The sequence below is a fragment of the Parathielavia appendiculata genome, assembly GCF_033297405.1.
Source record: "Parathielavia appendiculata strain CBS 731.68 unplaced genomic scaffold N657scaffold_1, whole genome shotgun sequence".
NCBI lineage: Eukaryota > Fungi > Ascomycota > Sordariomycetes > Sordariales > Chaetomiaceae > Parathielavia > Parathielavia appendiculata.
Genome location: NW_026944220.1, coordinates 3,264,465 through 3,286,354, shown reverse-complemented (window position 1 = coordinate 3,286,354; position 21,890 = coordinate 3,264,465). Strand labels below are relative to the sequence as shown.

Below are 21,890 nucleotides of genomic sequence, written 5' to 3'. Positions count from 1 at the left end.
GACCGTGGTGTCATGGTGTACGGCTTCCTCAACCCGCATAACATTGGCTCTGGCTGTTTGTTGCGTTCCTGTGGCATTCTGCATTCTCAATTCTAAATCCCGCATCCACATAACCCGCAATAGAAAGAGTGAGAGGGATATGGGCAGAAGAAGAAAGGACGGCAAGAAAGGGCCAGCCAGCTAGTCACAATATTGTCACTTCACTTCTGCACCTGTTCAGTCAGATCTATGTATGCTCCCGTCCGCATTCTACACGACGTTCTTCCCCAACCACTCGACCCACTGCTCACCCGTCCACGAGCTACTAATCTCGCCAGCGACAACCCCGTCAAACACCACCGTCGGCGTGACATGCACTCCCGTCAGCCGCGCCATCTTGACAATGGCCTTGACATCACCCGTCACGCCATTCCCCGCATTCTTGACTGCCGGGTCCTCTGCCGGCTTCACCTCCAGCAGGCCGTACACCTCCGCCTCGTCCACCCCGACACTGTCGGCCGCCAGCTTGGCCAGCCGCTTGTAGGTCTCGTTGCGCGTCTCGTTCAAGACGGAGAGATCAAAGTAGGCGATCTGGTCGTCGAAGAGCGCAGCGGAGAAAGTCCAGAACTTGGACGGGTCCAGGCGCTGGACTGCGAGCGCGGCTTCGTGGACGAGCGTCGAGGACGGGTGCCAGGGCTGGATCTGCTGGCGGATTATGAGCTGGAGGTTGGAGGATAGGTGGGGGTTGGCGCGGATGTGGGGGATGACGGCCTCGTTGAGGGTTTTGAATATTTCTGGTTGTTTCTTTTGTGTTAGTCATCTCTGAGTTGAGAAGGGGTGTGTTTGGGATCGGGGCGACAGCATATTTGCTGAGAAGGGGCAGACGTAGTCGAGGTAGAATTCGAGGGTGTGCAGGACCGGGTTGGTTGTGGAGAGAGAGGTGGTGGCCTCGGTGAAGGTCATCCGGTGACCTTTGAACTTGGGTGGGAGAGCCATGTTGCTGTGGTTCAGATGGTTGGTGTTGTTATGAGCGAGGTGTAGGTTGAAGGAAGAGCTGATGAAAGACAGAGAAAGGCAATTTATGTAATCACCACCAAACGATCAACACGGCTGCTTGAGCGATGTAATCAGCCAGCGGTTTGGGAGCTTACACAGCACCACTGGCAGCTCACAGCAAGCGGGGAAGAGGGGCAGCTCCGTCTTCCATGCATTGCATCACACATATCCCTTCCTGAATCGGAATAAGGCCGACGACACCCAACCTCATGTATGGTGCGAGCTCGCGAAGAGAGGTGCTGTTTTCTTCTTACCATCTCACTTACACCTCTCTATCACGAGACTCGTCCTTCTTGTAATGTACATACCTAACTTGGCGGACAGTAATAGGTTACCCAAAGTGGTATGGTCAAAACATACGTCTGCGGCCGCTACAGGATTGACAGTTGCTCCTGGTTAGACTTTGGCAGGTGTTCACATTCCACGTCGGATGGATGGACCGCTGGAGGGCGTGCTAACTCTATCGCCCAGGCCTTCCACCCGGCCCATCTCTCCATCTTCTTTTGACAGAGGTATCAATGACGATCTAGCAGGTCCCAGTTTGACCTGCCTTTTAGCTTGTCCCCATCGTTTCTCACGCAGCTTAGAACATGGTTGGATTGCTTCCACACTACTAAGTTCAACATGAAGCCACTTTGACAAAGGCATTGTTGGCTCGAACCACGAAACACAATGAAATACAGCACATCGTTCCAATAACCTATTTCTTTGTTCCACGCAAGATGAGTGAACCACATCACCCTTCATTTAGTTGCTTTGCTGAGCGTCAAGAGTACCAGCCAGTCCCCCTACCAGCCAAACAAGCTCCAATAAAAGCCCTGGCCGACGGTTCTCAAGCCGTGACTTTGATTCTTCGTACACCCAGCTATGTGGGCTACTTCTCAGCTCCCGCCCCCGGCGCAACGACTCCTCCTCGTCGTCATCGTCATTAGAATCCGAAGTGTCCCAACCGTCCCTCTCGCCATCCTCTCCAACATCCTCGTCGTCTGAGCACAGCTCTTCAAGTGTAGGTGCTAGCGTCAACGTGGAAAACACCTGTGTCGTGAACAGATTGGAACCCCTGAGCTGGCTCTGGTCACTCCATGGGATTCTGGCGGTTGAGAGCCAGCCTCCCATCATGCGGCGCCCTTAGGCTGATTGATCTGATGTGATGTACCGACATAGGCAATATTAGTGTGGTCTATTTCGCGTATATATACGAACCCTCTCTTCCACCATACAATCTCCGTTCTTAAACTCAGTCGCGTGACCAATGCATTGATGGTGGCACAACTCCACCCTCCCATTGTTTGGATTGCTCGAAAGTCACCCTCGAACCGCAACTGGACCACGGTAGCCTGGATTCTACAGCATTGCTACAAGAGGGAGTTGACGGCCGTGTTGTTGCCCCTGATTCATCATCCTTTGTATCTCTTGACTGCTGTTATTAGCTTTGTTAGCTTAAGAATCCGAGACAACGGCACCATCACATTGTTCCGCCAAGAAGACGTATATGCTGTCTTAATTGGCATAGTCCATTGTCCATGCGCCGTGAAGCCTACAGGATGACTCTAATTACATACGCAGGTCTCAGAGTTTGGATCAGAAAAACTCCTCAAACAATACGTAAGTCCGCCTAAAGCATCCTCACCTCACGAAAGCAGGACCCCCCTAGCTCACTACGCACATGAAACCGGAAGGAAACCGGCGGAAACGCCCAAGCCCGTCTATCCACGCAGGCGCCATAGAAACAACCGTAGCGCTTGGGTGCTCCGGAAAGGCCAGCAAAGGTCCGACTGAAGTCACCACGCAGCAAACGGTTGGTGTGAAGCATGTATGACGATAGTGATTGGAGGCTCACCCATTCCTCATAATCTCATTTCTCAACTTCAGCAGAAAGCACTACCTAGCCTTCTTTCGCTTCTTCTGAACAGGTGGCTCTGACTCGTCTTCGGATGCGAGGATGTCACTCGCTCCCTCAATGTCGACATCTGACTCGGCGTCCTCCTCCGCACCGCCCTCGTCTGAGCCATCCTCATCTCCGGATCCTTCCTCATCCTCGTCACTCGAGTCGCCTAGGGGTATCATATCTTCCGCACCTTCCTCGGCCGCTGCTTCAGGCCCGCCTTCCTGCTCAGAGTCACTGTCACTCGAGAACCCGGAGAAGTCCTCGTCTTCCTCTCCAGAGTCTTGTTCCTCGGCCGCTACGGTTGAGCCAGCCAACGAGGTGTCGGCAACACTTTCCGCCTCGTCTCGCTTCCGTTTGAGCGGCATCTCCCCAAGACGGCCTTGCCGGCCTTCAATGACAGTGTCGTCACCTCCCTCCATTGCCGGAGCGGGCGTAAACCAGGGAATCTTGCCTCGCATGAAGTCGTTGAGAACCATCTTGGCAACCCCGTCAACGTCTGGTTCGCCGCCCTTGAGCAGCCTGCCAGATTTCCTAGCAAGGAGCTCGAGGAATTCGATGTGGTCTTTCCAACCCTTCAATTCATACGTCCTCTCCATGTGGTGTGTCTTGACCTTTTTCAAAACGGCGGGTATGTACTGCTCCGGATGCTCGACGTTCTCGACACGAACAACACCGCGGAGCAGGAGATCCTGCGGCGTATCGTGATGGTTTGGTGGCACGATACCCGGGCAGTCGATCAAATAGATCCTCTTCATCAGCGTGACGTACTGCCAAACCTTGGTTTCACCCGGAATGGGTGCAACCTTGGCGACGGCCTTGCCACGGAGGGCATTGATGATACTCGACTTGCCTACGTTCGGATACCCGATCAAGCCGACGCTGATCTGCTTCCGATCCTTGTGAAGGATGCTAAATTGCCTGAGGAGGTCAATCAGAGAACCGCGCCCAAACGGGTTCTTGATGCTCGATCTCATGGCACAGGTGGGGTGGTCCTTCTGGAGCACGCGGATCCAGGCGGCCTGCATCTGTTAGCATCCGTAGGGGAGCTACGAGATGGAAGCTGAATATGAAACAAGACGTGAAATGTGTGAATCATCACTAAGAAGACCACCATGTGCTATCCACGACGGACAGTGGCGGCCTTCAACTCGTCTGAAACACTTCCGATATCCGGCGACAGAACCCCAAAACGAGGCCTATCAATCCCCAGCTTGAAGACCAAACCAGGGACGTTGGAAGTGGAGATCGTTCTCCCAGGGATGTAACGGACAATCTCCCATGGAGCATGGAAATGCGGAAGGATCCTGACGAAAGCCCTGGGGCCTGACAAGCCTGGCAATGGGGAAGTGCAGAAAACTGAGCTCTGCGTCTGTGGGGATGAGACTTACCGCCGTGCTCGAGGGCACCAAGTCAATCTTGTTTAACACGAAAACAAGATGTTTGTGCGGGGCTTCGGTAGCGAGATACTTTTCGACGTGCCGACTGTCGAATCAGATTAGTATCTGGCGTCAAAGGCGGTAGTGAGTGTAGCCGTACCATCTTGTCCCCAACGGATCCCGGGCGTCTATTACGTGGAGAATGACATCTGACGAGTCAATCACCTTGTCTAGGGAGACGTTAGCAGACGTCGTCGGAGACCGGCAGCAATGACAACTCACAAAGCTCGTTCCATATACGCTTGGACTGGCCCTTGCTGAAGATGGCCTCCTTGGCGGTCGCGACACTAAAGTCTTCCTCCACAATCGCATCACCGTCCGTAGCCGCAGATCCCGCGGCGCCATTGAGCAGCTTGATCTCCTCCAGTCGAGCCTGGTACGAGTCGAGACTCTGCTCGGTGTGCCCAGCGAGCTCTTCCACTGTGTTAAAGGTGACCTTCGGCCGTTTCCTCTGTGCCTTGGGTCCGAAGGTCTGGGAAAAAGGCTCGCTCTCGATGGTCATCTTCGCCTGATGCTTCTTGAGCCCGTCCTGGAGGCTTGGGCCGTCCCGGATCAAACTCATGGGAAGCTTGTTGCTCTTCAGCAGGACCGAGTACGGGTCCTTCTCTTTCTCTGCGATGGCCTCCCTGAACGATTTGAGCGTGTCTTGGGAGATGACTCTGGTGTTGGTGAACCACCTCCTGTTCGGCTCGACTACTGCCTTGGGAACCTCCTTGCTCTGGTACGAGGCGGCCTTGACAATCTTGCCCTCTTTGTTCCGGATTGCCTTGCCATCCTTGTACATGTTCAGGGTCTTTATCTTCTTGGCGGAGCGGTAGAAGTTCTCGCCCTTGACCTTGGGGTCGCCGGTGACCTTCCCCTGCCGCTCTATGCGGGACCGCTCCTTCTTTCCTATGTATCTGTTAGTCGCCATTGAGTCCCACTCGAGATGCAAGCACAAGAGGACGACCTACCGGTACCCATCTTGGCAATTGTCTATCGCCAAATACAGATTTTAAAAAGATTCAAGAAGTGAACAATACCCCTAGCTGCAAAGTAAATCGCAGCGGTCTTCCACTGGGGAGCGGGTTGTGGAAGACGAAGAAAGAAAAGGTTGGGAAAGACAGAGCGGAACGTGAAGCAGGCCAAATGAAGTTTTCGGCGGGGTGGAGCTCAAAGGGCTCCTGCGAAAAAAGGCGGTAAAGCACGGCACAACAGCCTGCCATTCCTAAATCGGACTAGCGCATGCATTTGAAGTTCAGAGTCCCCAAGCGTCAGAATTTCCGAGTCGACGGAGGGAATCAGGTCTCCTGTCTTCCGGGTCTGGATCCTCGGCTTCAACTCCCACCGTCGCCGCTCCGAAGATAATTCTGTCATTGTGCAGAATTGAACTCTTCCCGGCACTCACGATGGCGCCTCCACTGCCCCGGCCGTCAATATGCGGCCTGCAATCCGCTCTCTCCTCGTGCCGAATCTCGACGACAAAGACGACGACCTCGACTTCACAATGGCGCGCATTCAGCATCACCCCTTTTGCCTCCCAAGTCTCCGCCGTGCCCCCCGAATCACCCAAATTCATTACCATCCCGGAGCCCCCCCAATCAGCGGAGCCTAAGTTGCCCCCGATCAAGGGCTACCTCCCGGTCCCGCGCGACATGTTCCCCAAGCGGGAAGGCAACCGCAAGGTGAAGCCGGGCTACGTCCAGGCCGCCACCCCGGTCTCCAAGGCCGAGCTCGCCGGCTTGCCGCCAAAGTCGGAGCAAGAAGCCCGCCACCGGCTCATGGCCGCCGCGCGCCGCAGCGCCTTCGCCTCGGGCATCCAGGGCCTGTACGTCCGCAAGACGCAGCGCGAGCAGCGCATGCGCGCCCGCGCCGAGGCCCGGCGCCAGGCCAACATCGCCGCAGCGACGGCGCCCGAGAGGCTAGACGACGTGCTCACGCGCTCGACGGTGCGCGCGGCGACGGCGCTCGAGACCACGGTGGCGCCAGACCCGAACCGCTTTGCGGCCGCCGAGGCCGCGCGGGCGCGGCGCGAGCAGCAGGAGAGCCTCAAGGCCGAGGCGCGGCGCGACGCGCTGGCGCAGCTGTACGTGGCGGCCAAGGACTTCATTATCGACGAGGCCGAGCTCGAGCGGCGCGTCAACGCCATCTTCACGCGCGACCACCACAAGTACGGCAGCACGGACAGCGGGCAGAGCATCTGGGACGTCAAGAGCGCCCCCGTCAGTGTGGCGGACTTGCAGGCCGAGATGACCGGGTCGTCCAACAGGTTGACCGAGAGGAACAGGTCCCCTGCTTTCAAGACGACGGCGAGGCAGAAGGCCGTGGCCGAGGAGTTGACAGGTGGCAAGTTGTGAGAGCCTCTCTCGTTGGCGTAGATAAAGGAGGGTGAGTTGGCTGTTATCGCGGCGATGTATGCGATGTATCAAACCGAGCAACAGCGGGTCCTGTACAAATAGAATTGAGGTCAGGCAAGGCCTCTGATATACGCATTGCAAGTGTATTATTCTACATTTGAGGAAACTTGTACGATGTCTGACGGGTGCCCTGATATGAAACTGGTTGCAAAAGCAATGGAAGCGCCGCAAACGCCTAACCTTCAAAACTACCCAGACTCTCCCCACAGCCATGTAACACAAAACTGCCGCCGCGAGAACCAATGACCCTCTCTCACGCCCGAAACACATCCCTTTGAATCCTTCTCGGGCCCCTTCCACCCACAAGACTCAAATCACCGCCTCTCCACAAGCAACACATGCATCGCTCCGTAGGCCAGCACAATGAACACCGCCCCGAACACGCCCAGGTTGATAATATCAGGCCACATGGCCTGGTTATCAAACCCAAACGAGCTGAGAATAGCGGCGCCCGGCACCGTGATATCGATGCCAATTTTGTGGTCAATCAGCGTCAGCTGCGTGACCTCATTGACAATCAGCGCCTCAAACCCGTAGTGGAAGATGGACAGCCACTGCAACCACAGCGCGGCCTTGGGAATTGCATTATGATTCAGCAGCAGGCCCGCAAAGAGCAGGCTGAACAGCATGACCAGGCTGCCAATCAGGTTCGCGACGCCGCCGTCCTTGCAGACGATGCCAATAAATAGGCAGATAGCCGCGGCGGCGAGGTTGAATAGCACCAAGACGAGCATGAACACCAGAAACTTGTCCACCTCAGCGACGAGGCCCGTCATGGGGTAGACGATGCCGCCCAACAGGATGGGCGGGATGATGCGCAGCGGGACAATGTCAAACAGCACCTTGGCGGCGAAGTAGGTGACGGGTGCGTAGTAGCCGTTTGCGCGCTCGCGGACAAAGAGGAGGCGCTCCTGGGAGAAGACGGACAGGCTGGTGAGGGTGCTAAAGCCGAAGAGGGCGAGGACGAAGAAGAAGAGGCCGAGGCGGTTCTGGAAGCCGGCAATGTCCATTGACAGACCGTAGAACAGGTAGCCCGCAAAAACGGCGAGGAGAATGGCGATGGCGTAGTGTGTAAGCATGAGCATCGGGTTCCGGTAGAGGTTCCGCCACGTGCGTTGCGAAAGGAGGACAAACTGTCGCCAGAGCCCCACGCGGGCGTAGCCCCTGCCCATGGTAGGGATGTTGATGTTGCCATCTGCGATAGCTCCGTTGGAATTCTGGCCGTTGCTACTGACGGCTGCTGCAACAGCCTGCTGAATCTCATCGTGCGTGTTTCCGGCGATGTCGGAGTGAATGTAGGAGCGCACCAGAATGTCAAGGTCGGTGCCGGTGGGAGCAGGAGGGGGCAGGTCGTCGTGCTCATCTAGGTTATGCGGCGGCACACGGTGTGGCGTCGCTTGGAGCTTGTAGGCGCCAATCTCATCACCGGCATCCGAGGACGCGGCAGTGTTGACGTTATGCTTGCGGCGGGTGTAAAGCTCCCTTTCCTGCTTGAGCCGCACCGAGTCCTTGCGCTTGTTCTTCGGACGAGACGAGCACGCTTCGACGAGGCTGTCATCGCCTACGCTTGTGCCCGAAATGCTGGCGACAGATTTGACTGCCCTGGTGCTGCTGGGACCTACGCTTGCCACGTCAGCCGAAAGGGTGCCGTCGTCGAAGGACGCGGTAGAGCCAGCGTGCATCGTCAGGTCGACCAGATAATCGGCAATGTTGAAGCCGGGAGGGCAGCTGTATCCGATGTTGTCGAAGTACTCCTGGCATTGGTGGAGAGGCCCGGAGTACACCGTCTTTCCCTGAGCCAGCAGGATGAGACGGTCGAACAGGGCAACAATGTTGGATCTGGGCTGGTGGATGGTGAAGATGACAGTTCTCTTGTACGTCTTGGCCAGTGTGACGAGACATTCAATGACATTGTAGGCGTTGTATGCATCGAGGCCGCTGGTAGGCTCGTCGAGGAAGAGGATGGAAGGGCTGGTGACAAGTTCACAGGCGATGCTGACGCGCCGCTTTTCTCCGCCAGAGATACCGCGCCCCTTGCCTTCTTCTGACCCGATTAGAGAATCCCGAATGTGGTAAATACCCAACTGCTTCTCAACCTCAAACACCCTCTGCTCCTTCGCAGCCCGTGTCATGTCCCGCGGCAGGCGGAGCAAGGCGCTGGTGAGGATGGTCTCGTGGACGGTCAGGGTAGGGAGCATGGTGTCCTCTTGGTCGACGAAGCCGGTGGCGTTCTTATAGTCTGCATCGCTGACCTTCTCCCCATTGACGTAGAATTCTCCGGAGACATGGCCGCGCTTGTTCTTGCGCGCGAGAATGTCGAGGAAGGTCGTTTTCCCTGCACCAGAAGCTCCCATGATGGCTGTCAGTTCACCAGGGTGAGCCATGCCCTGAATACCCGTCAAAATGTCCTTGCCGTTGAGGTTGTAGCAGACATTCTGGAAGTACAGAGACGCCGGCTTATGATCTGTCATGAGCTTGATGGCTTCGTCATCCGAGTCGTCCAAATGAATCGGCCCATATTTGAACTGTCTTCGGGAGAGGTACCAGGTACCGAGAATGACAGCAACCAGGAACAGCGCAGATGCGGCAACGGCCCCAGCAATAAGCGGCGTGTTGATCCTGGGCACTTCGGGCGCGTACCCGGGCACCTCGGTATGGTAGAGACACTCTCCCGCGCCACAGGTCAGCAGGATGCTCGAGTCGCCGAATATGTCGCTGATTAGGTTGTTCATCTCCGGTTCCTGGAAGGCGCATTTCTTCTCTTCCCCGGGCTGCTGCGTGCACTCGAACTTGGCAGGACCGCGGATCATGTTGACAAGGAAGTCGCTAATATCGACTGAACCATTCTCGCCGCAGAGCATGCGATCGGGGATACACTCGCAGCGGATCTTCTCGCATTTGTAAGATGTCGAGTTCTTCCCGCCGGAGGTGTCGAAGTCGGCGCTTGATTGGCATTCGTTCAAGTGGCACATGAACGACTCGCGCTCATCAACCCAAACTGCAGCTTGTGAGTAAGGGGCCCGGTTTGCTCAGGAACCGACAGTGAACTTACACTGGAAATCGCACTCCCCGGATTGCTTCTCGCAGGTGAAGGTAACCTGGGGCACCTGGGCGCCAAGGAGGTCTCGAATCGCCCTGTTTGTGACATCGCACATCTGGTAGTTCTGCTTGACCACCTCGCCGCCGGTGTAGCAGACGCCGCCGTCTCCTGTTTCCGTCAGGGCATCGCATGCGCGGTCGCTTGTGCACACGTTGCAGTTGATGCCTGTCCAGCCGTCGTCGCATTCGCAGGACTTGCCCTGCCGCACCGAGCGGTCTGGCCCACGCGCTAGAGATCCGCAAACTGGAGAATGGCAGTCATGAGTAAGGTCCCCAAGGAAGGAGGAGGTATAAGGGACTCCGTACGGGGTTCGAGACAGTTGTCGCCGCCAAAACCAGCAGGGCAGTTGCATTTGCCGCTGTATTCGCTACATGGCGCAAATTGGCCGCACGAGTATATCGGGAGGTTGCAGTTGAAGCTGCCAGCAATAAACCATCAGCATGCCGAGTGGGAGCCACGTTGGAGAAGCCAGCGTGATGTCATACCACGGCGGGCAGTCCTTTGGGCGATCTTCCAGGAGGGCTAGTTGCGCTCGTATCATGTCGACAGACGAGTAGTTGGTGTAGGCATACGCCATGGACGACAACGATAGCAACGCCGCAGCGAGCGCACGGGGCCGTAGGAGCGCCATGATGGCAGAAGCGGTCGATCACAATCCTGTCAGGAAGGCCTCACCGACGAGGTTGACGAATGCAGAGAGGGGACGCGGAGGTGGTGAAAAGAGCCCGGAAGCTGGGCAGGTCGGCGATCGCTGTGCCGGCAGGCTGCGACCAACCCCACGGCTTGATTGACCGACGGACCGAGACGCCTATCTCCAATCAGAGCAAGCTTACGCCACACTTGGTCGCAAGCTTGGGCCTCGAGACAGTGGAGCTGAAGTCGCGCCTACCACAGTGAAGAAAGGACCCTGACGTTAACGTTGGACCCGGAAGTAATCAAAATACGAAACGACAGTCTGACAAAATGATAGTCTTGCGAAAGCGTGGCAGTCTGGATGTTATTCACGCTACATGGCAGCCGCTAGTGCGTGGAGGTAGCTTATGCTGTCGATGTGGGGTACCTGGTATCGGAACACTGACTCCAAGAGTCCAGGTAGGCCTGCTCAAGGGTGCGATTGGTGTGGCTGCTGGAACCTGCGTAATTTACACAACCGTGAAGCATGTGAGTGTAACACCAACGGGCGGTCGTGGTTGGATGGATGCAAGACGGGAACATCCGCCCAGCCACAAGAGTCAGGACGCTACTTACATGGCAACCACTTGGTCATCTTCAACCGTTGAAACTTACAGGTTTTCTTGATCATGGCACCAAGCTGTCAGCACGACCGGTCGTGAAGCTTCAGACCTATCAAAAAAATCCAACCAATGAGGCCATGAGAAATCAATCATTCGATGTGTCGAGCTGGCCCGAGCAGAGATGATTGTGGACACAATGTTAGCCATAGGGCGTATCCAAAACGACCCCGCCTACTAATGGAGTCGCGAGTTCAAAAAGGTCGCTCGGAAGCCGTAGGGGAACTAGAGTGCCATACCGAGTCAACGATCCTTTGGTAACTTGGTGCGCAACGATAGACATATCACCGGCGAGCGTCCCCAGGACTGAAATTATCAGCAAAAGATGGTCAAGATCGAGCCGTTCGAGGTCGAGCAATGGATGGACCGCCTGGAGACTACTCCGGGTTCGCTCAACGTCGCCGAGACCTGTGCAGCCTCCGTCTCTGTTGATGACTTGATCCAGCTGTGCGAGGACAAGGACGCGGCGAGTCCACTCCTCCTCTCCAGGAAGCTGACGTACGGAGCCATCCGGGGCTCCGAGGCGCTTCGTCAGCGTGTCGCATCCCTCTTGGACCGCGCATCCGATGCCGAGCCGCTCCCGGCCGACAACGTCGTCATCACCCAGGGCGCCATCGCCGCCAATTTTCTGACGCTCTACACGCTGGTGGGCCCTGGTGATCATGTCATCTGCGTCTATCCTACCTATCAGCAGCTGTATTCGGTCCCAGAGAGCCTCGGGTCCGAGGTATCCCTGTGGAAGCTGAAGAAGGAGAACGGCTATGTGCCGGATGTGAGAGAGTTGAAGGGGCTGGTGCAGGCGAACACCAAGGTAAGATGCTCCGGATACCTAACACAAAAACCCTCTTACTGACGAGACCCAGATGATCGTCATAAACAACCCAAACAACCCTTTGGGCAGCACCATCCCCCGGGCCATCCTGGAAGACATCGTTGCCTTCGCCCGGCCAAAGGGCATCATCATCCTCTCCGACGAGGTATACAGCCCCCTCTACCACTCCCTCCCCGCCGGAGTGGAAGCGCCTCCGTCGATTCTCGCGCTGGGATACGAGAAGACCATCGCGACCGGCTCTATGTCCAAGGCCTTTGCCCTGGCCGGCATTCGGACAGGCTGGATCGCCTCGCGGGACAAGAGCATCATAGACGCCGTAGCGGCCGCGCGCGACTACACCACCATCAGCGTGTCGCAGCTCGACGACCAGGTCGCCAGCTACGCGCTTTCCCGGCCGGTAGTGGGTCCGCTGTTGAAGAGAAACACGGAACTGGCCCGGGCCAACCTGGGGCTGTTGAGCGCATGGGTTGACAAGTACGCCGAGGTATGCTCGTGGGTAAAGCCGACGGCGGGGACCACGGCGCTGCTTCAGTTCAGGAAGGACGGCGTGCCGGTCGACGACGCGAGTTTTGTGCTCGATCTGCTGGACAAGACGAAGGTGCTGGTCATGCCGGCGAGTCCTTGCTTTGGGCTGGGGAAGGACTTTCGGGGGTTTGTGAGGATGGGGTATGTTTGCGAGACGGCGGTGCTGCTCGAGGCCTTGCCGAAACTCGGCCGGTATGTCGAGGAGACTTTGATGGCGAAGAAGTGACACACTTGATTGTTCACGTCCCGGCCTCCGACTACCAAGTGCAATGGAGGAAGGTCAATCTGAGCTGTCTCAATCATGCTGCTGCTGAAGAGCGATGCTCGTCACGCAATGGAAGGGTTTCAGATTGTGCTTTGTTTCAGCGTCGAAGCAGTCCAGTCCAAAAATGCCAAGATCATTATGTACACTAGCCCAAAACGGCCTAGCTGCGTCAATGATTGACATCACCGCGACGGGATGGAGACTGTCAAGACTGGATCCGGCTGTCTCGGCATTGCAGTTTCACCACAAGACTTTTTGTCCTAGTGCGTCGTGTCAACGTGGCGAGCACAATCCGAGGGCTGTAGGGGCAGCCTGAGGACCAGCTAAGCGTGTGATGCTGAGCCACCTTGACTACCTCACGCTCGCTCGCTTTTTGCCTTGTTTCCTTCCTGTTTTCGCTTACACATTGCCGCTACGTTCTTAAATAACTCAAGGCGTTTTGATCACCCGAGCCGCCAAGAACGTTGTGGCGGGTCGGTGACGAACACATCGTGCTCCGTATAGTACATAGTATATCCGCCTTCTTATTCGACTTTGTCTTTTCGCTGGTTCCCCCATGACCGTTTCCAGCTTCGCACTCCACTGCCAGTGCGCCGTCTTCCTTTTCCGGGACTGGGCGGTTTTCTCATCACTCTTGATCTCTTCCACCTGGCTGTCTGCGGGAGGGGATCTGGCCGTCAATTTACCCTACTCATCAACTCAGTGCACAGCAGTTTACCGATACGCAACGTCATTTCCGCAGCTATGAGAGGGCACAACGCCGTAACTATTGGAGCGCTGCTCGCGGACGCTGTGAATGCATACTCAGGCAATGGGGTGGTTCAGTGGGATATACAGAGGTCGCAGCGGAAAGAGGAGTTCAACAGGTTGAGGAAACGGGCCGACACATTCGAGGAGGTGGTCACGAACGATCAAGCAAGAGGAGGGTATTTTGCTACTTGCAGGTTGGGAACGCCTGGCCAAGACTTGACGCTGCAGTTGGACACTGGGAGTAGTGATATCTGGGTGCCATCTTCCAGGGCCGCCGTCTGTCGGCAGAGTCGGACTGGCGAGGGAGGATGTGGCCTGGGAAGCTGTATGGCAGACTCGACCCCTGACTCTCTGATTCTACTAACACAATTAACTAGTCAACTCTGACAGCTCAACCTCTTTCACGGTTGTTGGGGAGGGGAATTTCGACATTGAGTACCTCGATGGAAGCTCATCCAAGGGCGACTACTTCACAGATGTGTTCGAGATAGGCGGCGCCACCTTGCAGAACATGACCATGGGACTGGGTATCAGCACTGATATTGCAAATGGACTGGTCGGCGTCGGCTACGCCGCCAACGAGGCCATCGTGGGGAACACGCGCTCGACATCCTCCGTCTACCCCAACCTTCCCGTCCATATGGTCAACGAAGGCCTGATCAACACTGTGGCTTACAGTCTGTGGTTGAACGATCTGGGTACGTTGATGCTGTGTCCCGCCTCGGTTGGTCCTTGCTGCTGACTGCTCGTAGACGCTAGCTCGGGCAACATCCTCTTCGGGGGAATTGACACCGAAAAGTATCAAGGAGATCTGACCAGGATCACCATCTACCCGACCCAGCGAGACCCAGATATCTACACCGCCTTCTATGTGGTTCTGACCTCCCTGGAAGCGGTCAGCTCGAGCGGCCGGGACACTCTGACGTCAGAACAGTTTCCCATCCCCGTGGTCCTCGATTCGGGAACAACGCTGTCGTATCTGCCCAATGACCTTGCAAGCCAAATCTGGAAGGAGGTTGGCGCCGTCTACTCCTCGCGGTATCAGCTCGCCGTCCTGCCCTGCGACATGCAAAACAGCAAGGGCTACTTCTCCTTCGGCCTCGGAGGCCCGAGCGGCCCGCGGATCAACGTCACCATGGACGAGCTCGTCATCGACCTCACCGCAGGTAACGCCCCAACGTTTAGCTCCGGCCAGTACCAGGGCCAGGAGGTTTGCGCGTTTGGCATCCAGAACTTCACCAACAGCCCCTACCTCCTGGGCGATACCTTCCTCCGGTCGGCATACGTGGTCTACGACCTCGTGAATAACGAGGTCGGCATCGCCGCGACCGACTTCAACTCGACCGACAGCAACATTGTGCCGTTCCCCAGCAGCGGCGCGCCGATCCCATCGGCCACGGTCGCGCCGGATCAGAGCGAGGTGACGAACCGTCCGGCCTTCACGAGCCCGGGGTTTGCGGCGAGCCCGGGGTTTTTAGACACGAGCGCGACCCGGAATGAGAACGCCGCCGCGGGAATGCTCGCGGCTTTCGGGATCGGTCAGATGATGGTGGTTGGTGTCACGATGGTGCTAACGGCGCTTGGGTCGGGACTGTTTTTCATTACCTAAGCCTCTCGGCGCATTTATGAGTTGCGCTTTTTTCGTTCATATTTCATGTGACTGGAGTCTGGAGTTCATGTAAGAGAGGGTTGGCCTGGTCGACTAATGCATGTCTGGATTTCCTGTACTTGTACCTTTGTGGGTGGAGGATGTTGTTCGATTATCTGAGTGTTTATTGGCAGCAGATCTGAGGGAAGGGGGAAGTATACGCACAAACTGTGCACGTCAATACGATTCAGTACCATGATGTTCCAATGTTCAGTGGTCGAGGACCCTTGCGATCTGCATGACCGGAAGCCGGGATAGACTGATCTTCGCGGTGCCTGCCTCGGCTCCACTATAAAATTTCGCGGGCTGGGGTGCCGAGACACACTCAGTCCACAGCAGCGAGAGTGTCGGAGGCTTCCCCATCTTTTGGAACCTCCTTCGTTTGCCCAGTCATTCCTTTCTTCCGCTGTCTTTCGTCAAGATGCGGGTGATACGGGCAGTGGCTGCGCTGAACAGCGGCTGCGCTGTGGGCTCCAGGCAAGCAGTTCGCTATGCCGGTCTGACCAGCCGAGTCGCCGCCGCCAACTCGCCGGCAGCGCAATGCTACAACTCCCGTCTCAGTGGCCTCCGGCACTTCAGCAGGAGTCCCGTCTCCCGCGCCTCAAGCGCCGCAGAGGCTGCGTACGTCCCTTTTGGGCTTGGTTGAATTCATTGGACCACGGCGAGAGCTGACGCATGTGCTGTCCAGGTTGAAGCAGGCCAAGGAGCTCGCCGCCGCCAACATGACCCCCGAAGCCGCCGCCGCCCGCATGACGCCCGAGGAGAAAAAGAGGTTGTCGATGCTTCGAAATATTGGTATTGCAGTATGTCTGAACACAAAGAGGGTGAGGGTGGGGCTAGCGCAGGGACACCATCACTGAGCAGCTCGACAGGCACACATCGACAGCGGCAAGACCACCGTGACCGAACGCATTCTCTTCTATACCGGCCGTGTGAAGGCGATCCACGAGGTCAGGGGGCGCGATGGCGTCGGCGCCAAGATGGACTCCATGGAGCTCGAGCGGGAAAGAGGCATCACCATTCAGTCCGCTGCCACCTTTGCCGACTGGAAGAAGACGGAAAACGGCAAGGAAGAGACGTACCATTTCAACTTGATTGACACGCCTGGCCACATCGACTTCACCATCGAGGTCGAGCGTGCCATGAGAGTGCTGGACGGCGCTGTCATGGTGCTCTGCGCCGTCAGCGGTGTGCAGAGTCAGACCATCACCGTCGACAGGCAGATGAAGCGCTACAACGTGCCGCGCATCAGCTTCGTCAACAAGATGGACCGCATGGGCGCCAACCCGTTCAAGGCGGTTGAGATGATCAACTCCAAGCTCAAGATTGCCGCCGCGGCGGTCCAGATCCCGATTGGTTCCGAGAAGGAGTTCGAGGGTGTCGTCGACCTGATCCACATGAGGTCCATCCGAAACGACGGTCAGCGGGGCATCAACGTCAAGGTCTCGAACACGATACCGGAGCATCTCAGGGAGCTTGCCGAACAGAAGAGGCAGGAACTGATTGAGAAGCTGGCTGATGTCGACGATGAGATTGCCGAGATGTTCCTCGAGGAGAAGACTCCCACGCCAGAGCAGATCAAGGCGGCCATTCGCCGGGCTACCATCAGCCTCAAGTTTACCCCCGTGCTCATGGGATCTGCCCTGGCCGACAAGTGTATCCAGCCCATGCTGGATGCTGTTTGCGATTATCTCCCGAACCCCTCCAACGTTGACAACACCGCCCTCGACCGGTCCAAGGGGGAACAACCCGTGAAACTTCTGCCTTATAACTCCCTCCCATTCGTCGGCCTCGCCTTCAAGCTCGAAGAGAACCCTTACGGCCAGTTGACTTACATTCGAGTCTACCAAGGCTCGCTCAAGAAGGGCCAATACCTGTATAATTCGCGCAATGACAAGAAGGTTCGCATCCCTCGTATTGTGCGCATGCACTCGAACGAGATGGAAGATGTCTCCGAGATTGGTGCCGGTGAGATTTGCGCCGTGTTCGGTGTCGAGTGCGCCTCTGGCGACACCTTTACAGACGGCCGCCTGCCTTACGGCATGAGCTCTATGTTCGTGCCCGAGTCGGTTATGTCGCTCAGCATCAAGCCCAAGCGCAGCAGCGACGCAGACGCCTTCAGCAAAGCCATGAACCGATTCATGCGCGAGGATCCGACTTTCCGCCTGCACGTCGACGAGGAGTCCGAAGAGACCATTATCAGCGGCATGGGTGAACTACATCTCGACATCTACGTCGAGCGCCTGCGCCGTGAGTACAAGGTCGAATGCGAGACGGGCAAGCCCCGCGTGGCCTACCGCGAAACCATCAGCAAGCGCGCCGACTTCGACTACCTCCTCAAGCGCCAGACGGGCGGCCCTGGCGACTACGCCCGCGTGATGGGCTGGATCGAGCCCAACGCCGAGAATCCCGAGGCCAACAAGTTCGAGGAGCGCGTTGTTGGCGGCACCATCCCTGACAAGTACCTGGCCGCCTGCGGGAAGGGCTTCGACGAGGCCTGTATCAAGGGTCCGCTGCTGGGCCACAAGGTCATCGGCGCATCCATGGTCATCACGGATGGTGCCACCCACGTCACCGACTCCAGTGACTACGCCTTCAACCTGGCTACGCAGATGGCCTTCCGCAAGGCCTTCACCGAGGCCGGCGGCACCGTGCTTGAGCCGCTCATGAAGACGACCATCACCGCGCCTGCCGAGTTCCAGGGTAACGTCCTCATGCTGATGAACAAGCGCGGCTCCATTGTGGATACCGAGGTCGGCGCCGACGAGTTCACCATGATTGCCGAGTGCAGCTTGAACGCCATGTTTGGCTTCAGCACGCACCTGCGCGCCGCCACACAGGGCAAGGGTGAGTTCAGCATGGAGTTTAGCCACTACGCTGCGGCGCCGCCGCATCTGCAGTAAGTACCTGCCCTTACATACTATGTGCGTCGTCTTTGAGATGGGTGCTGACCGATGTGTCTCACAACAACAGGAAGGAGCTGGTTGCGGCACACCAGAAGGAGTTGGAGGCCAAGCGGACCAAGTAAACTAGCAGGTTGGTTGGTTTCTGCTTGCCTTACCTCATATATGATGCCGGGCACACAACCCATCCTCGGCCCTGACTAGGAAGCCGGGAGTTGGTATGTCTTGATGATGGGAAGAGTTCCCTCACCTTCGCGTCGGGAAATTATCCCCCCACACGCACAAGGTGAAGTGTACAGGTTACTTCTGGGATAGATCACGGGTAGATGGTCATGTCGCTGGGACTGGCGCCACAAGATACAGGGGCCGGCTTGCATTTGTAGCCTGGGTTTGTACGTATAAGGGTTGTACTATATGATACACGATACAGCTTGCGGTTGGAGATTGGGTACTGTAATCATGGGATGATACCATCCTGCTTCATGTTCTGGAGGGTCACTGCTCTGAATTATCAAGCCACGTGGTATTCATATTGGAAATTAGCCGCCGCAGATTGGGGAGTTAATACCTATGCTTCCCTTTTATTTATCCCCATAGACACCAGTTATGTACAAACGACAGGTATCACTACAACAGCCAGTTGCCTTGAAGTCCTGCATGTTCCTCCTAAGCCAAGCACCGACCTTAGTTTACAGACGGCGGAGGATATCCTGGACAACCTCCTCCGTCTTGGCAGTACCGCCCAAATCTGGGCTGAGCAGCTTGCCTTCCTCAAGGTTGGCATCAACGGCAGCGTAAATCTTGGCGGCGGCAGCCTCCTCATTGAGGAACTCGAGCATCAGCGCGGCGCTGCGGAGCGTGGCGATCGGATTGGCGATGCCCTGGCCCTGGATATCGGGTGCGCTGCCGTGGCACGGCTCGCCAATGGCGAAACCCTCGCCGACGTTGGCGCTGGGCACCAGACCCAGCGACCCCACTAACGCGGCGGCGCCGTCGGACAGGATGTCGCCGTACAGGTTGGGCGCAACAATCACGTCGTACGCCTCGGGCTGCCGGAACAGCTTGTACACCATCGAGTCGACAATCTGCTCCTCGACGGCGACCTCCCCGAACCGCGGCACGGCGAGCGCCTCGCGCGCCGTTGAGCGGAACAGGCCGTCGGTCTGCGACAGCACGTTGGACTTGTGCGTCACGGTGACGAGCGGGCCCTTGTGGATGCTGGGCGACCCGGCGGCACGGATCTTTTGGCGGCGCAGGGCGATCTCGCCGGCGATGGTGGCGATGCGGCTGCTGGCGCGCTGCGAGATGCGCTTGACGGCCTCGGCGACCTTGCCGTCGGGTGTGTCGCGCGTCGTCTCCTCCTTGACGTACAGGTCCTCGGTGTTCTCGCGCACAATGACCATGTCGATGGGCCTGGGCGCCGACACGACCGTCTTGACGGGCCGCACGTTGGCGTACAGGTCGAGCTTCTTTCGCAGTGCCACGATGGGCGACGAGTAGCCCTTGACGGCCGTGGTCGGGGAGCTGACGGCGCCGAAGAGCGCGCCGTCGCAGTCGGATTTGAGAATCGATACCGTCTCGTCCGGCAGCGCCACGCCTTGCTCCTGGAACGTTTCCCAGCCCGCTTTGAGGTCGACGAACTCGAACTTCAAACCGAGCGACGCGGGAAGGGCTTCGAGAATGCGCCGACCGGCGGGGATGACCTCCTTGCCGATGCCATCGCCGGAGATGAGACCTGGAGAAGGAGGTCAGCCAACTCGACATTGGGCAAATGGGAAGACGACTGTGGATAATCTTGAGAACTCCGGGTGTTGTTAGCTGCTTACCGATTCTAAGAGTCCGAGCTGCCATGGCTGCGCTTCAATTGGCGTTTCCCAGTGAGTTGGCTCAACTGTTGCAACTTTTTTTTTATGGCAGCCGAGAGCTCGATTGTACAGAAGACGATGAGCCGGCCGGGATCGGAGGTTGTAACCGATTGGGCAGCTGCCCTCTCAGCGACGAAACAGCATGTTCCGAAGACGAATGGAAATCGAATCTTCTCTGAGCTTTCCTCTACAGTTTCATAGCTGTCACAGTACGGTGTAGGCTGGCAATAATTCGCTTTCTTGATCAACAATACTTTATGCTCAGAAGCCCAATGAGCAAAGCAACTCGACATCTCCTCCACTCCCACTCGAGTCCTGGCTTTGCGATGTCGGGGGAGTTCACCACTTGTTCTTTCATCTAAGCACCCGATCACTTTTCTGCCCGCCGACTCTTCTAATGCAGGCAGCTTGCAGGCGCGAGGCTCGCTGTTCCGTTCCCGACCTATGATGTTTCTCAAGGCGAAGTTGATGGTTGAGTCCAGACTCGAGTCTAATCTGATGATGGCTCGCTATCCACTCCGGAATTGTAATCGCTCCCCTTCCTCAACTCATCCGGCAGGCCTCTTTCATCATCCATCAGCGACTGTGAACATGCCTCTTTAGGATTCCCCATTCGGCTTTGGCCACCGCGTGTACTTCCGGTAATCTCGTCACGACCGTCGGGTTGCCGTTGTGTCATTTGACAAGGGTCGTGGACAGACCCACTGCCATAACACAGGGTCCTCAATGCCGGGTCAGTTTGTCTGCCAAGACCGAGAGCTTGGGTTGCCGCATCTCTGAAACACGACACACACAGCTTGAGAGCTTCCCTTCTCACATAACAGTTGGCCAACAAGGACGCGGCCGTGTTGGGACTGTCAACCCGGGCCCTTTTCCTCCGTCAATCCAGCAGTTCTGAGCTGGTGCATGACGGCGCATCCTATATCATCCAAATCAATTGTTGCCTGTATATCGAATATTCAAACTCACCTGGGAGGGCTCGGCAACAAGACCCCCTGGAATTCAATCCATGCCCAAATTGTCTCTTCTAATTTGAGACACCTCGCATTTTTGTAGGGTGGCACCACGAGCTTTGAGTACCCGCGTGTGCTCGCCTTCTCGTCGTCCCTCCATCTTTAACGTTATTTAGCTCGTCGCAAATCTGTCCCTTCTCGCGCATTTGACTCGTCGTCGCGAGGTCCACCAACCGGCAGCAGCGCACAAAGGTCGCCATTCCATTGGTCGAGTTGCCCCGAAGCTCTAGGTTGGCTGAAGGTACGACGCGCTCTTGCATGGAGCTCGAGCCCAAAAGGGGTGTTTCCCAGACTACACCTGCCTGACCCCGACACAGACGACAACCTCTCCGCAACTCAGCAACGGCTCCTTTGCCCCTTCCACGGGCGGCTATCTACCATTTTCTTTTTTTGGTGGCCAGCTAAAGGTATCTGGGCGCATTGCTCCAGAAATCGCAACCATGAGCGCGGTCAAGAACCTTCGGGCTATGTTTGAACAGAAGGGGGAAACCAGTCCCCCGGACAGAGGCAGGTCGCCTGGCATTCCACATAGTAAGGCAGTAGCCTTCCCGCTTATTGTTGTTTCCTGGCCTACGCGCCTTGCGCAATTCTACTCGCTCAAGCCTTGAAGCTAACACAACCCTCAGGACCCGGCGACTCTCCAAGACCCCTCTCCAAGATCCGAACGAGCTTCATCGCGATTGAAAAGGACGGTAGGATGGGCATTCAGCGCGAGGGCAGCCAGGACTCCATTTCGGCGCTTCGGAAACAGAGCGGTGACAGCAACGTGACGACGCCCGTCACCGGGAACGAAGGGCCGAACCCCTTCGGCATGTTGACGAAATCGCCTGCTAGGATGGGACTCCAGACTCAGGCCATCGCCCGGTCCCCGCAAGCAGATGCTGAAAGCAAGGATGCGGCTCCGTCTGTTCTAGTAGAGAAGAAAATCACAAAGGCTGAGCC

At 56.9% G+C, this 21,890-nt stretch overlaps 9 protein-coding genes across 9 annotated transcripts; 4 read left to right on the top strand and 5 right to left on the bottom strand.

Annotated features, from left to right (window-relative positions):
• Positions 1-108: 108 nt before the first annotated feature.
• Positions 109-1,282, bottom strand: N657DRAFT_60275 (uncharacterized protein). The gene is made up of 2 exons (XM_062790124.1): positions 846-1,282; positions 109-779 (listed from the first exon to the last, which is right to left on the bottom strand). The coding sequence occupies exons 1-2, from the start codon at positions 973-975 to the stop codon at positions 250-252; spliced, it is 660 nt and encodes a 219-aa protein (XP_062652965.1). The 5' UTR covers positions 976-1,282; the 3' UTR covers positions 109-249.
• Positions 1,283-1,409: 127 nt separating this feature from the next.
• On the bottom strand, positions 1,410-2,250 carry N657DRAFT_639765 (uncharacterized protein). Its single transcript, XM_062791835.1, has 2 exons — positions 1,507-2,250; positions 1,410-1,441 (listed from the first exon to the last, which is right to left on the bottom strand). The coding sequence occupies exon 1, from the start codon at positions 2,149-2,151 to the stop codon at positions 1,783-1,785; it is 369 nt and encodes a 122-aa protein (XP_062652964.1). The 5' UTR covers positions 2,152-2,250; the 3' UTR covers positions 1,410-1,441; positions 1,507-1,782.
• A 278-nt stretch (positions 2,251-2,528) lies between these two features.
• Positions 2,529-5,339, bottom strand: N657DRAFT_639763 (NGP1NT-domain-containing protein). The gene is made up of 5 exons (XM_062791834.1): positions 5,313-5,339; positions 4,582-5,250; positions 4,460-4,529; positions 4,312-4,405; positions 2,529-3,942 (listed from the first exon to the last, which is right to left on the bottom strand). The coding sequence occupies exons 1-5, from the start codon at positions 5,320-5,322 to the stop codon at positions 2,917-2,919; spliced, it is 1,869 nt and encodes a 622-aa protein (XP_062652963.1). The 5' UTR covers positions 5,323-5,339; the 3' UTR covers positions 2,529-2,916.
• A 408-nt stretch (positions 5,340-5,747) lies between these two features.
• Positions 5,748-6,695, top strand: N657DRAFT_630136 (uncharacterized protein; the record flags this gene model as incomplete). Its single annotated transcript, XM_062790956.1, has 1 exon — positions 5,748-6,695. The coding sequence occupies one exon, from the start codon at positions 5,748-5,750 to the stop codon at positions 6,693-6,695; it is 948 nt and encodes a 315-aa protein (XP_062652962.1).
• A 108-nt stretch (positions 6,696-6,803) lies between these two features.
• On the bottom strand, positions 6,804-10,862 carry N657DRAFT_639762 (uncharacterized protein). The gene is made up of 4 exons (XM_062791833.1): positions 10,341-10,862; positions 10,161-10,273; positions 9,808-10,098; positions 6,804-9,753 (listed from the first exon to the last, which is right to left on the bottom strand). Exons 1-4 carry the CDS (start codon positions 10,484-10,486, stop codon positions 7,070-7,072), a joined length of 3,234 nt encoding a protein of 1,077 aa, XP_062652961.1. The 5' UTR covers positions 10,487-10,862; the 3' UTR covers positions 6,804-7,069.
• Positions 10,863-11,119: 257 nt separating this feature from the next.
• On the top strand, positions 11,120-12,996 carry N657DRAFT_639760 (PLP-dependent transferase). The gene is made up of 2 exons (XM_062791832.1): positions 11,120-11,958; positions 12,011-12,996. Exons 1-2 carry the CDS (start codon positions 11,473-11,475, stop codon positions 12,728-12,730), a joined length of 1,206 nt encoding a protein of 401 aa, XP_062652960.1. The 5' UTR covers positions 11,120-11,472; the 3' UTR covers positions 12,731-12,996.
• Positions 12,997-13,111: 115 nt separating this feature from the next.
• N657DRAFT_639759 (acid protease) lies at positions 13,112-15,366 on the top strand. Its single transcript, XM_062791831.1, has 3 exons — positions 13,112-13,844; positions 13,897-14,217; positions 14,272-15,366. The coding sequence occupies exons 1-3, from the start codon at positions 13,514-13,516 to the stop codon at positions 15,126-15,128; spliced, it is 1,509 nt and encodes a 502-aa protein (XP_062652959.1). The 5' UTR covers positions 13,112-13,513; the 3' UTR covers positions 15,129-15,366.
• Positions 15,367-15,478: 112 nt separating this feature from the next.
• N657DRAFT_586904 (translation elongation factor G) lies at positions 15,479-18,674 on the top strand. Its single transcript, XM_062789810.1, has 4 exons — positions 15,479-15,788; positions 15,856-15,970; positions 16,040-18,066; positions 18,141-18,674. The coding sequence occupies exons 1-4, from the start codon at positions 15,589-15,591 to the stop codon at positions 18,193-18,195; spliced, it is 2,397 nt and encodes a 798-aa protein (XP_062652958.1). The 5' UTR covers positions 15,479-15,588; the 3' UTR covers positions 18,196-18,674.
• Positions 18,605-20,115, bottom strand: N657DRAFT_586901 (Isocitrate/isopropylmalate dehydrogenase). Its single transcript, XM_062789809.1, has 2 exons — positions 19,897-20,115; positions 18,605-19,805 (listed from the first exon to the last, which is right to left on the bottom strand). Exons 1-2 carry the CDS (start codon positions 19,919-19,921, stop codon positions 18,760-18,762), a joined length of 1,071 nt encoding a protein of 356 aa, XP_062652957.1. The 5' UTR covers positions 19,922-20,115; the 3' UTR covers positions 18,605-18,759.
• Positions 20,116-21,890: the final 1,775 nt, after the last annotated feature.

Excerpts from the sequence above, each read along its gene's own strand:
- N657DRAFT_60275 (XM_062790124.1), bottom strand. The coding sequence starts at position 975 with ATGGCTCTCCCACCCAAGTTCAAAGGTCACCGGATGACCTTCACCGAG. Across the intron at positions 780-845 it reads CGTCTGCCCCTTCTCAGCAA|AACCAGAAATATTCAAAACC; the intron begins ATATGCTGTCGC and ends CACAAAAGAAAC.
- N657DRAFT_639765 (XM_062791835.1), bottom strand. The coding sequence starts at position 2,151 with ATGGGAGGCTGGCTCTCAACCGCCAGAATCCCATGGAGTGACCAGAGC.
- N657DRAFT_639763 (XM_062791834.1), bottom strand. Across the intron at positions 4,530-4,581 it reads GCGTATATGGAACGAGCTTT|ACAAGGTGATTGACTCGTCA; the intron begins GTGAGTTGTCAT and ends ACGTCTCCCTAG. Across the intron at positions 3,943-4,311 it reads TGGTGCCCTCGAGCACGGCG|GCCGCCTGGATCCGCGTGCT; the intron begins GTAAGTCTCATC and ends TAACAGATGCAG.
- N657DRAFT_639762 (XM_062791833.1), bottom strand. The coding sequence starts at position 10,486 with ATGGCGCTCCTACGGCCCCGTGCGCTCGCTGCGGCGTTGCTATCGTTG. Across the intron at positions 10,274-10,340 it reads CCAAAGGACTGCCCGCCGTG|CTTCAACTGCAACCTCCCGA; the intron begins GTATGACATCAC and ends TATTGCTGGCAG. Across the intron at positions 10,099-10,160 it reads CGACAACTGTCTCGAACCCC|TTTGCGGATCTCTAGCGCGT; the intron begins GTACGGAGTCCC and ends GCCATTCTCCAG.
- N657DRAFT_639760 (XM_062791832.1), top strand. The coding sequence starts at position 11,473 with ATGGTCAAGATCGAGCCGTTCGAGGTCGAGCAATGGATGGACCGCCTG. Across the intron at positions 11,959-12,010 it reads TGGTGCAGGCGAACACCAAG|ATGATCGTCATAAACAACCC; the intron begins GTAAGATGCTCC and ends GACGAGACCCAG.
- N657DRAFT_639759 (XM_062791831.1), top strand. The coding sequence starts at position 13,514 with ATGAGAGGGCACAACGCCGTAACTATTGGAGCGCTGCTCGCGGACGCT. Across the intron at positions 13,845-13,896 it reads AGGATGTGGCCTGGGAAGCT|TCAACTCTGACAGCTCAACC; the intron begins GTATGGCAGACT and ends ACAATTAACTAG. Across the intron at positions 14,218-14,271 it reads TCTGTGGTTGAACGATCTGG|ACGCTAGCTCGGGCAACATC; the intron begins GTACGTTGATGC and ends GACTGCTCGTAG.
- N657DRAFT_586904 (XM_062789810.1), top strand. The coding sequence starts at position 15,589 with ATGCGGGTGATACGGGCAGTGGCTGCGCTGAACAGCGGCTGCGCTGTG. Across the intron at positions 15,971-16,039 it reads TTCGAAATATTGGTATTGCA|GCACACATCGACAGCGGCAA; the intron begins GTATGTCTGAAC and ends GCAGCTCGACAG. Across the intron at positions 18,067-18,140 it reads GCGGCGCCGCCGCATCTGCA|GAAGGAGCTGGTTGCGGCAC; the intron begins GTAAGTACCTGC and ends TCACAACAACAG.
- N657DRAFT_586901 (XM_062789809.1), bottom strand. The coding sequence starts at position 19,921 with ATGGCAGCTCGGACTCTTAGAATCG. Across the intron at positions 19,806-19,896 it reads AGCTCGGACTCTTAGAATCG|GTCTCATCTCCGGCGATGGC; the intron begins GTAAGCAGCTAA and ends CTCCTTCTCCAG.